The sequence below is a fragment of the Colletotrichum lupini genome, chromosome 1 (genome assembly GCF_023278565.1).
Source record: "Colletotrichum lupini chromosome 1, complete sequence".
Lineage (NCBI taxonomy): Eukaryota > Fungi > Ascomycota > Sordariomycetes > Glomerellales > Glomerellaceae > Colletotrichum > Colletotrichum lupini.
Window position 1 is genome coordinate 2870247 of NC_064672.1, and position 14028 is coordinate 2884274.

Sequence of the window (14028 nt, forward strand, 5' to 3'; positions counted from 1 at the left end):
TACATCTCTTGGTGCACATGCTGGGATTTTTAGTCGACTCGAACTCGGGACCTCTGAGCCTTCACCGATTAGGCTGTTCGTGGACTTCAACCACTCCACCACCCAGCCAGTTTTGACCTGACCCCCAAGGGGGCGCCTGCTGGCTGGTGACAGGAATGGGATCGAGGGGTTCTATATGGGTTTCTTTCTGTGTGTATTCCATTGTTTATTTATCTGATATCGCGAACATAGGAAGGAGTGGGGATCGGCACATGACCTCTGGCAAGTGACGGGAGGCAGGAAGGCGGAGGCCTGGAAGGAGAGGGTCAGAGGCACGCAGGTCGCCATATACGTCGTTCGTCTTGCCTCTGGCGGGTCTTCCAGCCCGTCAGATTCCGAGGTACCTTCCTGACAATTCTGAGGGCTTTCAAGTTACGTATTTAATATACGTGGGCATGTCTTCATCATCCCTACCCACCAGGTCGTCTGCTTCTACATGGTAGGTTAGAGACAAGGCTCATCCAAACAAGTAGCTTGGGAATACAAGCTTTGGTGTGCTGAAATAAAGAAGAAATGATTAATCTCTAAGACTTCATTGACTACCATAGTCTGCTAGACATATGGATTGCCAGACAAGAAACAGAAATATCGGCAGCTATAATTGTCACGTCACAAGACTCACTGGTTTATAGACCTCGGTTCACTTTCATTCCTCGACTCTGTCATTTCCATGGGTCAACTAGTGTTTACTCTGAACACTGTCGGCTTGACAGTGCTTGTAATGTTATTGTGATCATCGGTTCTTCCCACTTGGCGAAACTGGTAAAGTAAGACAAGACTGTCAAATTAGCAAGTGCAGATGTCAAGAGGGGCCAGGCATGCCAACGTCGACGCCATCTCCAAGCTTCGTGTGGGCTAGATCTCTTTGACTCCCGTCTTTCCAAGTGTAGCACGTCTACTTCACGTCACCAGATGAATCACTCGACGCCAAGGGGAAGCCATCTACCTTGCCTTGGGGATTAGGCATCTTGCTTAGAACCGTATACCTCCCAGGTGCGGCCAAGCGAGTGCCTCCCATTCCAAAGCCTCCGCCCCCTGCCCCGTTAGGAAGGCGCACCTTCCCACCTCTACTTCCCTCCTTCCCAGTAATGGTTGTCCAGGTGACGTACCGAACTACTTAAGGAGTATAATCACAGTTCCCGTCACCAGCACCCACCCGGCCATTTGGCCGAGTGGTTTCGACTCTGACGCAGAGTCGTGTTATATGAAATACTCCGATGAAGCCGTGCTGGTCCGAGGGGCGCGCTGTTCGAATCCGAATAGGGGCGTGAATTATAAGGTCAGTATCCCCCCTCCCTCCCCTATTTCTTTTTTGCTTTTTCTTTGTCTCTCATGGTTAGAAATGTTTGAGGGGATTACGCCATCTGAGAGAGAAGTCGTCTCCTTCAAACCAAGGCACTGCCTGTAATGATGAGCTGTTCTGGTTGCATCATGATTTGTTTCTTTTCTGTATCTACTTCAGCATCTATCCCGTTTCGTATTACTCTGATTACCAGCCTGGAATTGAACCGTTGATGACAAGCGTAGATGCCCTCCGTAGGAGGCCACGATGTGCTTCCCGCATCTTTGGTTTATCGCCTATCTTAGAAGCTGACGCAATTGCTTTGAAAACCGTTAGATGGCACATTATGCGTAGAAAGGTAGCGTTCGATTTACCTGTAGTTTGGCTGTCAATTGTTGACTTGTCGCAGGCTTTGAGCTCAGGAGACTCATGAGGTCACGCTTCCCGTTCTGGATATCCAAGACATACTATGACAATGGCTGTCAGTAATCTTCTTCACCAGCATTCAATATTTAACTCTGCTTACCTGTTCGATGGAATTGCTTATCACAAATCGAATGGTTGTGACTTCTTGAGTCTGCCCTATTCTATGTATCCTCGCCAGTGCCTGCTCCTCAATAGACGGGTTCCATTGTGGTTCAAGCAGATAGGCTCTCGAAGCAGCAGTGAGCGTCAACCTACGTAGAAGATATCAGAGTTAATGACATCTTGCGTGATATTGCTACGACTTAGCGCTAGTGAATGGGCGGGACATACCCGACAGCGCCGCAACCTAAGGACAACAAAAGTACGGACGGCCCGTCCGCCTTTGAGAAGTCGTCAATGATACGACTCCTCTTGCTTAGACTTTTCTTGCCATCTATCTTGGCGCAGCAGATTCCAGCGTCGTTGAGAGCTAGTTCTGCGACATCGAGGATGGACGTCCGGTAGGAAAATACAATGCTGGACTCCGTCAGTTACGTGATCTAGGGCGAGGCAGGCCTTGATGCTACCTTTTGGTTCCCGGAACGCAGCATTTGATATCGTTGACAAGGGCTTTGATCTTGGTCGGCCATTGATCTATGGGCATGGAACCACAGAGCATGCCGCTTGGTTCTTGGGTCCAGTTAGACCCAAGGTTAGGTAAAGGCGGACAGAAGTTGTCGATCGCTTCGGCAATGCTGCCATTCTGGACATCTTCGTCCTCCTCTCTTTCTCTTCCGGGTGTAAGTGGAGTTGACTGTCGATCTGGTGTTCTAGGCAGTAGTCTCGTGGAAGATGTAGGCTTCTGAAAACATCCCAGCTCGCAGACAAGCCTCAGCGCATTAATTTTCTCCAATGCATTACTGTAGATATCTTCCCCTCTGTGAGATGCCAGCGCGTTGTCGATAAACTCAATGGTCTTGATCTTGACGGCGTCGTACAAACGTTGCTCCTGGGAGCTCAGATAAAGGTGCCGCCGGTGATCCTGTCGTTCTGGTAAGGTTATCGTGTCTTGCGAACGTCTCAGCATAACGTAGCCGAGAATTTTCTTCAGCGCTGCCGGACCAGTCTCTTCCCCGCGAAGCCAGGGGTTCGTTATGTCCCTGTCAAAGGCTTTCTTGTCATCATACGGATGCAACCCAAGGAAGTGAAATAAGCTGTGGAGCTCAGAAAGTCGGTTCTGAATTGGTGTTCCGGTAACCGCCCATTTGCATTCACCTCTCAGCTCACATATGGCTTGAGCTTTTGCTCTCCTGAGGTCCTTGATCTCATGTGCTGTGTTGATAATTCAGCCTGCAGGTTGATCACGATAACTGAGGGTACATACCTTCATCCAAGATGATTCGATGCCACTCGTGTGAGAAAATCGGACTCTCATTGGTCTGCATATGAATTTTCCACTCCTTCGCAAGTGTCGTGTACGTCGTGAGGATGATGTCACTCGTGCTCAAATGGCACACATCTTTCAGTTGGGTTTTCGCGTGATGACGACGCCAGTTGAAGTGACCCTCAAGAAGGTGTCTAGGAAATCTGTTACTCGATCACATACACGAAGCTCTCGGTCCGTAAGATCACGTACTTGGTTAATTCCTTTTCCCAGTTGTCGAGAACTAAAGCATAGATTGGTTAGTTCTGTTCAAGCAGGACTCTACATGTTCAATGACATACGTGAGAGAGGTACGATAATCAGGGTGCCACCAGAACCTAGCGAATTTGGTTCCTGTCTCACGGATTGCGATCCACTCTCCCAGAGCTTATCATGGGCAATCAGTGATATCATACTGAGTGTCTTGCCGAGACCCATGAAATCGGCAAGAATCCCGCCTTTGAAAGGAACAGGGGGTGTGCAACGAAACGACGAGTTGACATTGTTAATATAACTGAAAGTAAGCTTAAGGTCAATGAATCATAGAAAGTAGTCTTACGTTGTTCGCCCAAACTCGTCAACATGCTGAGACCACACGTCCCCATTAGGCTCATGTAATCGCCAGCCACGTTCTCGTTCAAGCATAAACGTCAAGCCTTGCTTCTGGTGACTTATTTCAGTTGATATGAGCATTTCTCCATTCCGTGGTTGAGACGCATTCGTTCTCACCTTTGTAGCTCTGTCCGAAGAAGATATGAACCGCTCGTCTCACGTCGCACAGTTGTTGAAGTAACGCTCTTCAACACGTCTATGGCCACCAGCGCCTCATCCATGTTAGCTGAGACTTCGTCCTCATCTGGAAAGACAGTTCGAAAGTCGGTCGTTCGACTTCCCGCCGTATTAGTGAAGCGTTGCGGGTTGAAGTATTCGACATCTGTTAGAGAGAAAGCTGGATCCTGTAGATAAAGCTCGGCTTCTTGCAGCGTACTACCAACTCCCTGGGCTATTTCCCGTGATCCGTATAATGTTATCCATAGTGATATGCTATAATCATCTACAACCTCTTGCTCAGCTTGCAGCCCGAGAATATCAATGCTGATGCCTTCGCGGTGAAACAACTCAAGCAACTCACGACCGTGTGAGCCCAAAGTCGCGCGGAATTCTGGGTTTGTTGAAGAAACCAGTTGCCATTCGTTGTCTAGAATTAGATGAACATTCGTTACTGGGGTCTTCTCAACGTCGGTCATCCATTGTGCGGTCAATGACGTGAGCTTCTTTGATTAGTCTTGGATAACCTAGGTTTCAGTGAAGCTTTATAAACATACCATTCCAAAACAAATAACTTGGTCCTCGAAATTGGGCACCTGAAGATCTTGGAATTCGCAAGCGAACCACTCAGAGTTAACCTGCGAATATGCTTCAACAGAAAAATTGTTGGTAGGCACTGGTAGCTTCTTCCTGGTCATCTGATTCTCATCTCCCGAGGCAGAAGCTTGGTATGCAACAGGAACTGACCCGGATGCTATCAAGTTCCCGTCTACTCGCCTTCGCTTTACGCCATGATGAGTATCCGACGACATTGAGGAGGTCCAGAGAGCAGTTGATGTGATACGACTGTCTCCCAGATTGGTAGTTACGGGATGCTATGTGCCTCGAAGCGTTAGACTGGCAATTGGTGGGCGGTATCAAGGTAGATGGCTCTTATAGGGTACTGGCACCACTGCTGAATTGAACGTTGCAGGCAGGCTAGGCTTACCGCCGCCTTACCGCTTCACATACAACAATAGGGTGTCAGCCTCGTGTGACAACACGCTGGGCAGTGCATGCAGGATCGCTGCACATTGGAGTGGTTGGTGTCGATGCATTGGCTGATTGGCACCTAATCTATGCCAATATTCGTGACTGCATTGCGCCACTTCAACTCAGGAAACAGTGGCTTTGCAAGGCATTCGCAAACACGGTCTTAGCTATCCTACAGCAACATATTAAGTATCCAAGCGTGCCCAATTTCTAGCACAACAGCACACCGGAACTCTCGGCGCAAATGGTTTGGATAATTCAACATGGCTCTTCTGCAGCTCCAAAGAGCATGTGAGCGCTTCCGGTCACACTTGTCGGACGAAGAGACGCGGCGAGTGGAAAACGTCAAGAGTGTGGAAGATGTTCGCGAGGCAATCACTCAAATGGAGCGCTATCTCGCCTCCCGTCAAAAGTTACGAAACTTCGAACGGCTCGTACCTTTTCTCGACGCAGCTGATCGTTTGACAAAACCCATCGACGTCCTATCTAATGGCGTTCCGTTCCTGCCTTACATATGGGTGGGTTCCTCCAGTGAGAGAAACTTCCAAGAGGGACGATCTGATCATCAATATCATCTATCTAGGCACCTCTCAAGCTCATTCTCCAAGTGAGTTGACTCGCATCTACCGCTTGATTAGGGCCTTGTAATACTAAGAGTGCCGGTTCGCTTAGATATCTCAAGACCACACGCATGCATTGGATGAGATTCTCTCTGCTTATAGTCGGATTGGGGCCTCACTTCCGCGTTTCTCTCGATACGGCAATGCGTTCCCGGACAGCCACGACTTCCAGCAACTGCTGGGCCACATTTACGAGGACATTATCGACTTCCACTGCCATGCTTACCGGCTGGTACAGAAGCCGGGTAAGTTTTTCTTGAATAAAAGTGCCACTTTCGCATTTCATGCTCATTGGCTTTTTAGGGTGGGCAATGCTCTTCTCGACCTGTTGGGGTCGATTCCAGCATCGGTATGATTCATTACTTGACAGCATCGCCAAAACCAGCGAACTCATAGATAGGGAGGCAGCTTCCTATGAGATAGTTCAAGCTAGAGAATGGCGGCAAAAGCTTTTGGAGGAGGCTCAAGACCGAGAAAAGAAAGAAGAGATCCACCAGCGCGAAGCTGTCAACAAGTGGCTTCAAGTGAGCGACAGAAACGAAGAAAAGCTCGAACACCTTCACAACCGTTGTCTCGATGGAACATCTCAATGGGTGACCGGTTCAGCCCAAGTTCGTTCGTGGCTCCAAAGAGGCAGAGGAAATCCGATTCTGTGGCTTCATGGAAAGCCTGGTTCTGGTAGGTTGCATCCAGTTTCATTCTGAGGCCAATAATTGATTTATTAAAGGGAAATCGATCCTATGTTCGCAGCTCATCTACTTTCTCAAATCAAACCCCAATTGGAATTGCTTGTTCTTCTTCTGCGATTTCCACACTACGGGCTACGGGGTAAGCGTACAGGTCTTACGGAGCATATGTGCCCAGATCCTAAACCTTGTTCCGGAGACGGCATCGTTCATGCACAAAGAGTGTGTCGTTTCTGGGAAAACATCTTCCACATCATTTCTGAAAGAACTGATCCCAAAACTTTTCAGCTTCTTCAACGACTTGCGCCTGATCATTGATGGAATTGATGAGATTGTGTCATCGGAACATGGAGAATTGATCAAGACCCTGGCAAAGCTCGCCGAGACGCAGGAAAACTTCAGGTTGCTCATATCTAGCCAGGATATACCGAGTATAGCGAGGAACCTGAAGGGCAGACCAACACTGATAGTTGGGAAGCAGTCTGCGTCTATTTGTAAGGATATTGACTTGATTGTCTCAAGCCGCCTGGAAGCCATCAATGAAGGGCTAGATGGTCGAGTCCCCGAATCGGTGTTCACTGAAATTCGGGAAACAATCCTCAAAAGAGCAGAAGGTATGGGGATTTCCCTTCAATACGAAAGAATTGGAAGGTCTGACAGAAGCGTAGGAATGTTCCTTTGGGTTCACCTAGTATTACAGGTGTTGGAGACGACTGACAATATTCAAGAGCTTATATCGAGCGTCGAGGCCTTTCCCAAAGACCTTGAAGAGGCGTAAGTTCTGTTATCTTCTAAATCTTTCGTGTCATGGCTAATTCTACTCAGATATTACAAGATTCTCACAAGCATCATGAGCCGTTGTCAGGCAACAGATGTGTCGAAATTACGACGAATATTCGGCTGGATGGTGTTTTCGAAGGGCGGCCAGCCTATGAGGAAATTCGAATTACGACTAGGTCGAGTTCTCCATGCCGATTTGACTATAATCAATGAGAGAACGAAGCCGTTTCCGAACGTTTTGGATCTTTGCAAACCATTCATAGAGGATGGCCCAAGTGCAACAATGGTGTTCGTCCATGCCACAGTACCCAAGTAGGTGTCCCAAACAATCTTGTTCACGCCCACAAATTGCTCAACATCTCATGTTAGATTCCTCCAAGCGAAATTCAGTGGACCGTTCATCAACAAGGAAGATTCTTGCCGAGATATCACATCAGCCTGTATTGCGCAGTTGACGCAGAGTTTGACACTGGCCGATGAAAGCTTGGAACGCCTGCAACATCTTGACTGTGTTGCCCAGGGTTTCTACGGACTTCTCCCCTACGCTCACGAACACTGGATTGAGCACCTATTGGAGTATCTCGAGCTTAGTCAAGGATTCAGTACACCCGATTCTTCGAGCATCCAAGGACAACTTGACGATCTTTCCAAAAGTTGGTTCAATCTTGTGGAAGTAGAGGCCACGCGCACTTCCAGCGCAGAAAGCTTCGACTCTCGTTTGCATTGGCTTGAAAGCCTCCCCTCAGCGAGAGCACTAGTCCAGGAAGCTTTCGAACTTCGCAAAGCAACGAAGGAATCTGCCGGTACGTTTACAACTTGATCTTTCTGTCTACTCATCTGTGACACACGCAGATTTGCTGACTCTTGGCTGCTGTTACTCAGACATTGTGCCCTCTTCTACGGGTGCCACATTACTATCATCTGTTAGAACAAGGTATCATACGTATGTTGTGGACCTCTTGACAGGGAGAAATTATCCAGGGCTTTTAGCCAAGAATTTCATCGCGTTCAAAGAAGAATACGGCCCGTCCGCGTTTGTGTGTCCCATCTACGGATGCGATAAAGCTGTGGCTGGATACTCCTCAATATTACAGCTGAAGGATCACTCAATGAGACATCAAGAGAAACTACGATGCTTCAACCAAGACTGCTTCTACAACGATGTTGGTTTTAACTCTTCGAGACAACTCAAAGACCACGAGAGAAGATGCCATCCCTCACCCTCACCACCATCGATTCCTCAGCAGATTCTCAAGAGACTAGACCAAGGGAGTCAAGCGCCTGCGACGCCGACAACAAATCCCAATCAGAGTCGCCAAGAATTACAGTACGGTGCGGGTAATCAATCTCCTATGCTAACCACAGCTTTCCAGCAGAGTCCTGCAGAAACATTGGACTACAAAAGCTTAGAAACGTCCACGCCTTCCCCGGCGCCTGCGCCAACACCCGCTGCAGCCCAGCAGGCGTCTCAAACGACGCAGCTGACTGAAACAGAGGAAGGCTTTCTGCCTGAGCCGCAGTTGAGGTACCCAACGAGTCCGCAGTTGATCGCGCTACGCTTCAACAGCAAATACTGTCAGGGTTAAGAAACCGGACTACTCCCGCGAAACCTGCTCACCAGGGACTGATGGACGATATGGAACTTACGGAATACCATATTGGATATGTCAGAGCCTATACTGATGTCCTCTTCGAGCCTCGGACGTGGAAAGACCTTTGGCAGTGGCTCGCGATTCATCATGTTACGCCCCAGATACGACAGGAGCTCGAGGGGATCCAGACGTCGCAGTTCTCGATACTTATGCGATGGGAACAGGAACAGCTACGGCAACGACAACTACAACAACAGACGCCGCAACTTCAGCAGGATGGCATGCCGGCGGATATGGCGACTCTCACCCAATCGGGCATGGCTTACAACATGCCTTCTAATCAGGACCATCTAATTGAAGTGACGCCAAGGGGTGGCGCCTCGTTTATCGAACCAACACAACGCTCTGCGAACCTCACAGGCATCAATTTGGGGGGTCGGCCTGGTCCGATGAACAGAGACAGCTTATGCAACGATTACTACGAAGGATCTGCCATGGAGCGAGCTATAGAACAGGGTAATATGGAACGAGTATCAGTTTCCCCTATGCCTTCTCCGCTAGTAGACATCGCCTTCGGCCCTCCGCCCGTCCGAGCTGTGTATAAGCCCCCAACGAAGCAGCAGCAGGAGGGGCAATGGTTCTAGGTAATCGGGGGAAACGAGGTCGTTGGCGCGGAGTGGGGGCTAGATGGGCGCGGCGTTCGGGTCAAGGTATGAATGGATGAGTGTCGAGACAATTATAAAACGGCTGCAATAGGCAACGAGGCACCAGAAGGGGCATTTCTTCTTATCACCAAACCTTCTTTGACATAAAATAGAGAAGCCCTTGGGGGAGGGGGGCTTGAGGTCCGAAGAGTATGGATGCTGTAAAAGTCCGAAGTTCGTTTTGAAGTCAGAGACCTCAACCTCGAGGTTCATCTGACCATTCTTACATTGTGTTGGTACTACATGCCCCGTATCGTGTGTGAGCTTCTACTAAGAAGTGGACAATTTCAACCTAAACCCCATCCTACACACCACTCCTCTCCACCCCACGAGTATTCCGCCCTTCTGAATAAGCTTCCACGGACGACTAGAAGCTAATGTGGGTGTACCGTTTGCTGCTCTTGCCGGTATGGCCGGAAGGCTATAACTTAGGAGGTCCCGCGCAAGATCCCACCAATGGGCTGCATGCCTTTCCAGCTCGAGGCTAATCTTGATTGATAGCCCTCTCACCAGGCCAAAATCCATCCTATAGAAGGGAGGCTGTCAGAATATTCGGGTTGTTTAGTAATGAATACTAGTACTCCGTTGCTAAGGAGCACGCGGACAGCGGTATTCGATGAGCCCTCGACATTGAACTTGGGATGCTCCGCTGCTGTACGTTGCTATTGGTGGCCTCAGGTATCGCGAGAGTCAGTGTCTGAACAAGCATGATGACACTGAGGCCGGATGTGCGGTATCATGGCGAAGGCGCGGGCACTCAATACGGAGCAAGAAGCTCCTGGCAGCGTGAGAATGGTGAGAGGATTGAAAGATGTGGTGACTCCGCCTCTGGCTTTCATAGGCATCGTCGGAGACATCTCACAGCCCGGAAAAATCATGTCATTATACTTCCTCCAAATACAACTCCTTCCTGGTACCTGATGTCACACACTAAGATATCTAAGCAGTTAGCTGGCTGGCATAGTCAAGGCGGCTTCCGTGTGGCATCGCAACTCGAAACATTGCCTTCGGATCTCTCACTTGGACTTACACGAGACGGAAGCCTTTCTAAGCGCAAGCTAACACGAAACCTATATGACATCTGTCGTGATGGCCTCAACCATCCATGGCCTTACCGCACGTCACGTGACCTCGGTTACATAATCACCGAGGCCCACTTCGCTCGCACCCTCTATATCAGAGCGAGCTTCGTGCCTATTTCCTATTTCCAATAGACAACCGTTCTCTTTATATACGTCGATGCCCCTACAGTGACTCTACGACAACATCCTAACACCAGGAAGACACTCAGCCTGTCTTCCCTCCATCTCATCTCACATCACTCCACACCAAAGTCACAGCAGACACAAACATACACACAGAGTATCGATTATCACACCATATTTATCTCATACAACAACGCTTCTTCTACCTTTGTGTCGACAGGTATCATAACCAATACCAAGTAAAAAAGGAAAGAGCACCGATCCAAATGCAGCACACCAACCAAACCATGCAAACGCAAACAAACTACAGCTTACAAAGAAAACGGTGAGCATCTCATGAGATGCTCCATCAGTCAACGCTTTTGCCCCCACACTTCACTTCACAAAACCCGCTTCCCCTTAGATGAGCTCTTGACGGATGGGCTCGCCAGTGGCATTACCGCCGTTGAGGACCCCCTTGGCTGCCTCCATCCTCTCGATAGCGGAGCGGTACTAGAAACCCCAAGTCAGTATCTTGGCTCACGAAATCTCACTGGCATGAGTCCTAACGGAACGTGAGAGGGGAACTTACGGCAAGCACAAAGTTGATCACCAGCGCAGCCATCAACGCGATGCTGATAATCAACGGCCCGACAAGGTTATCGAAATCCTTGCCGCTGCGACCGATAATCATCTTCCTCCGCAGCCTCATCATACCGTAGCCCCAGATACCCGCAAACACGGCGATGCAGATGTACACGATGCCCATGACCTCAGCCAGGAAATTCTCCCCGGCGGCCGTGTAGAGCGACACCGCGAGCGCGCCGAGCAGGATGCAGATGTGCTGCCACTTGAGGAACGTGCGCTCGTTGGCCAGCCACACCTTGGGCTCAATCTTGAGCTCGCCCGAGTTCTTGATCCACTCGGTCGGCTCCACGACGCCCTCGGGCAGCTGCTGCTGGTTCTTTTGCGCCCTACGCGCCTGCGAGTACTTGGACAGAGAGAAGCCGGGGAGCACGGACGAGAGCGTGCCGTAACTCCTCTGCTGGCCGTTGGAGCCCTCGCCGTTCTGGCGGCTCGACGACTGCTGTGACTCGTCGTTGACGGGTCTCGACTGGGAGCGCGAGCTCTCGGCGGCCATTCTGTTGGCGAGGTACGACTGGCCGGCCGGCGAACTCTTGGATATCTTATACGAGCTCACCTTATTGCCCAAAAAGCTGCCGACGGCCTGCTCGTCCTCGGCTCTCTGCGCCTTGCGCTGCTCCTCGGCCTCGAAAGCCACCTGCGGGTCCTTGCGGATGTCCGCCTCCAGATCGCTCAACCAGAAGGGCAGGTTGTTGACAAAGTCCTCAAACAAGGAGGCAATGCCGTGGACAAACTTGGAGAAGCGAGGCGTGGGGTGCACCAGGTGGGATGCCATCAGGTCCGTGATCCACGCAGGGCGCTTACGGTTGGGGTCCTCTTTCAGCTTGATCTCCAGAATGGCGTAGGGGAAACGGGAGACCTCGCTCTGGTTGATATCCTTGAACGGGTACGTCAGGTTTCGACCGTCAATATCGAGACGGTGCCATTCTGCTGGGTCGCGGCACGGCCTATCTCTGTCCAGCGTGTCCTCCCGGATGAAGGCTACCTCTGTATCGATGGAGATACGCACGCGGTCGTCCGCGGGCTTCTGGAAAGCGGTGCGAACATAGTTTGCGCGCAAGACGGGCTGTAGCTTGTTCTCTTGCATGAAACCCTGAAGAGACTCGACGGTGCTCTTGAAATTCTCAACCACCTCCGCCTGCTGGCCCTGACGCTCCATCTTCTCCACCGTCTTCTCCATCTTGTAGGTGCCGTCGATGAAGGGCTTGATATACTTGTCCTTAATGGGGAACTTTCGCTCCTCGCTGGATCCTTGTTCTCCAACAATCTTCTGTTCGAGGAACAACTCAGGCTTCGCACTCAACTGGCCATACCAACGTACGCGGAGCGTGGACGCTTCCGCCTTGCGCTCCACCTTCTTCCCGTACAAATCGAACTTTGAGTTATCAAAGTAAAGCGACGTGATGGTCGGGTCATTGCTTCCATCCAGCTCCTTAGCTGACTGCTCGCTGTAGACAAGGGCCGGAAGACGTCTCATAATATACGTCTTGACCTCCAGTAGGTTATCCGGGTGGACCCAGAACTTGTGGGCGGTGTACCGCTCGCCGTGCCGCGTCTCTCCTTGGCTCTCGAGATCCAGTGGCTGCGCATCGCCAGCGCCGTCGTCCAGCTGCTGCCGAATAGCATAGTACATGATGGACAGCTTGTTGAGCAAGGGCGAGTACCCTTGCTCCGAGTTGAAGGGCCGTTTCGCAAGGCTCAGCTGCATCATCGGTCGCACCTTGTATCTATCGCCCCTCTTGCGGTCATGTTTCTTGACGATCTTGAGGAAACCAGTGTAGTTGATGTTGCTGTACTTCTTCAGCTCCGAGATTTCGGTCGTGATCTTGTCGAGCTCCGTCTCAATGTCCTTCAGCTTCTGCGCCGTCGCAGCGTCGGGCTTCTTGACCTGGTCGTTCTCCGCCCCTTCATCCTCCTCACTAGTCGGCGGTGCCAATTCCTTGAGCTTCTCAAACGCGGCTTCGACTCGGTCTTTCAGAGCCTTGAAGGTCTGCTCCTGAAACGCGGCGACCTTCTCGAGTTGACCGTTGAAAATCTCGTCGCAGAAGCGGTTCTCGTCGTCCTCTGTCCACGCAACATCTTCGTCATCGTACTTGTCTTCCCGCAGAAGCGACTTGAGCTTCGCGTAGTCGATGTACTTGTCCTTCCATGGCGCGTACACGGCCAACCGCAGTGTCTTCCCAAAGCGCATCGCGACGGTTGGTGATAGATAGGGATCGAGGTTGGGATAGACGGGAGTGTCGCTTCAGTCGCTTCGATACGGGATATCGGAAGTCGAGGATGCTTTTGATCCCCAAGGATGACAGAGGTGTGAGCTGGGAAGTCTGGTCGTGAAAAATCTCGATCGAGTTGGTCGAAGGGGTAGGTCGTGACTAGGAAAAAAACAAGCTTCGGGTTCGGGTGTAACGAGGCAACGCTGGTTGATGTGGCTGGCGCGCGACAGGGGATATCGAACGGAACCCTCGTCTTTTTCTTCCTTGCTTCAGTCCTACTTCTTCCTGCTCTTCCCGTCAGGCGAATTCCTGTCGTCTAGTTCAAGCGCAGAAGTGGGAATAATCACCAGTCTAACCAGAGAAAAAGAGGTAAGGTCGTGGGTGACAGTTGAAGACGATGGGGTTTGGCACCTGCAAGAAGGCGAAGCTTGGCCTGTGTTGCTCGCGCGGCCCCACCACTCTCCCGTCCCAGCACCGCAAAGTTCCACAGTCCCGTTACGTAGCGCCGCAGCCATTGTCCTATCAACAGCTACACTCAGAGGCACGTGTGTTCGCTACAGATGTAGCTTTGCAGCTACGAAACCCATCCGGTGGGGCGCCATCGATTGATGCCGAAGGTATGCGAATTATTACCTCGCATATGGCCGCATCGGCA

The 14028-nt window shown here is 50.7% G+C and overlaps 4 protein-coding genes across 4 annotated transcripts; 2 read left to right on the forward strand and 2 right to left on the reverse strand.

Annotated features, from left to right (window-relative positions):
* Positions 1-1665: 1665 nt before the first annotated feature.
* CLUP02_00811 (DNA repair protein rad5) lies at positions 1666-4729 on the reverse strand (the record flags this gene model as incomplete). Its single annotated transcript, XM_049279857.1, has 10 exons — positions 1666-1788; positions 1848-1998; positions 2078-2263; positions 2314-3058; positions 3111-3304; positions 3363-3393; positions 3452-3663; positions 3709-3819; positions 3879-4420; positions 4475-4729. The coding sequence occupies 10 exons, from the start codon at positions 4727-4729 to the stop codon at positions 1666-1668; spliced, it is 2550 nt and encodes an 849-aa protein (XP_049135814.1).
* A 483-nt stretch (positions 4730-5212) lies between these two features.
* CLUP02_00812 (NACHT domain-containing protein) lies at positions 5213-9271 on the forward strand (the record flags this gene model as incomplete). Its single annotated transcript, XM_049279858.1, has 14 exons — positions 5213-5467; positions 5533-5556; positions 5655-5814; positions 5873-6093; positions 6176-6247; positions 6320-6477; positions 6544-6869; positions 6924-7029; positions 7081-7211; positions 7299-7347; positions 7405-7838; positions 7918-7938; positions 8002-8560; positions 8623-9271. 14 exons carry the CDS (start codon positions 5213-5215, stop codon positions 9269-9271), a joined length of 3165 nt encoding a protein of 1054 aa, XP_049135815.1.
* A 798-nt stretch (positions 9272-10069) lies between these two features.
* CLUP02_00813 (uncharacterized protein) lies at positions 10070-10876 on the forward strand (the record flags this gene model as incomplete). The annotated part of the gene is made up of 4 exons (XM_049279859.1): positions 10070-10244; positions 10301-10521; positions 10611-10775; positions 10847-10876. The coding sequence occupies 4 exons, from the start codon at positions 10070-10072 to the stop codon at positions 10874-10876; spliced, it is 591 nt and encodes a 196-aa protein (XP_049135816.1).
* Positions 10877-10935: 59 nt separating this feature from the next.
* On the reverse strand, positions 10936-13888 carry CLUP02_00814 (VTC domain-containing protein; the record flags this gene model as incomplete). The annotated part of the gene is made up of 6 exons (XM_049279860.1): positions 10936-11028; positions 11108-13403; positions 13465-13475; positions 13546-13576; positions 13653-13724; positions 13785-13888. 6 exons carry the CDS (start codon positions 13886-13888, stop codon positions 10936-10938), a joined length of 2607 nt encoding a protein of 868 aa, XP_049135817.1.
* Between the last annotated feature and the right edge of the window lie 140 nt (positions 13889-14028).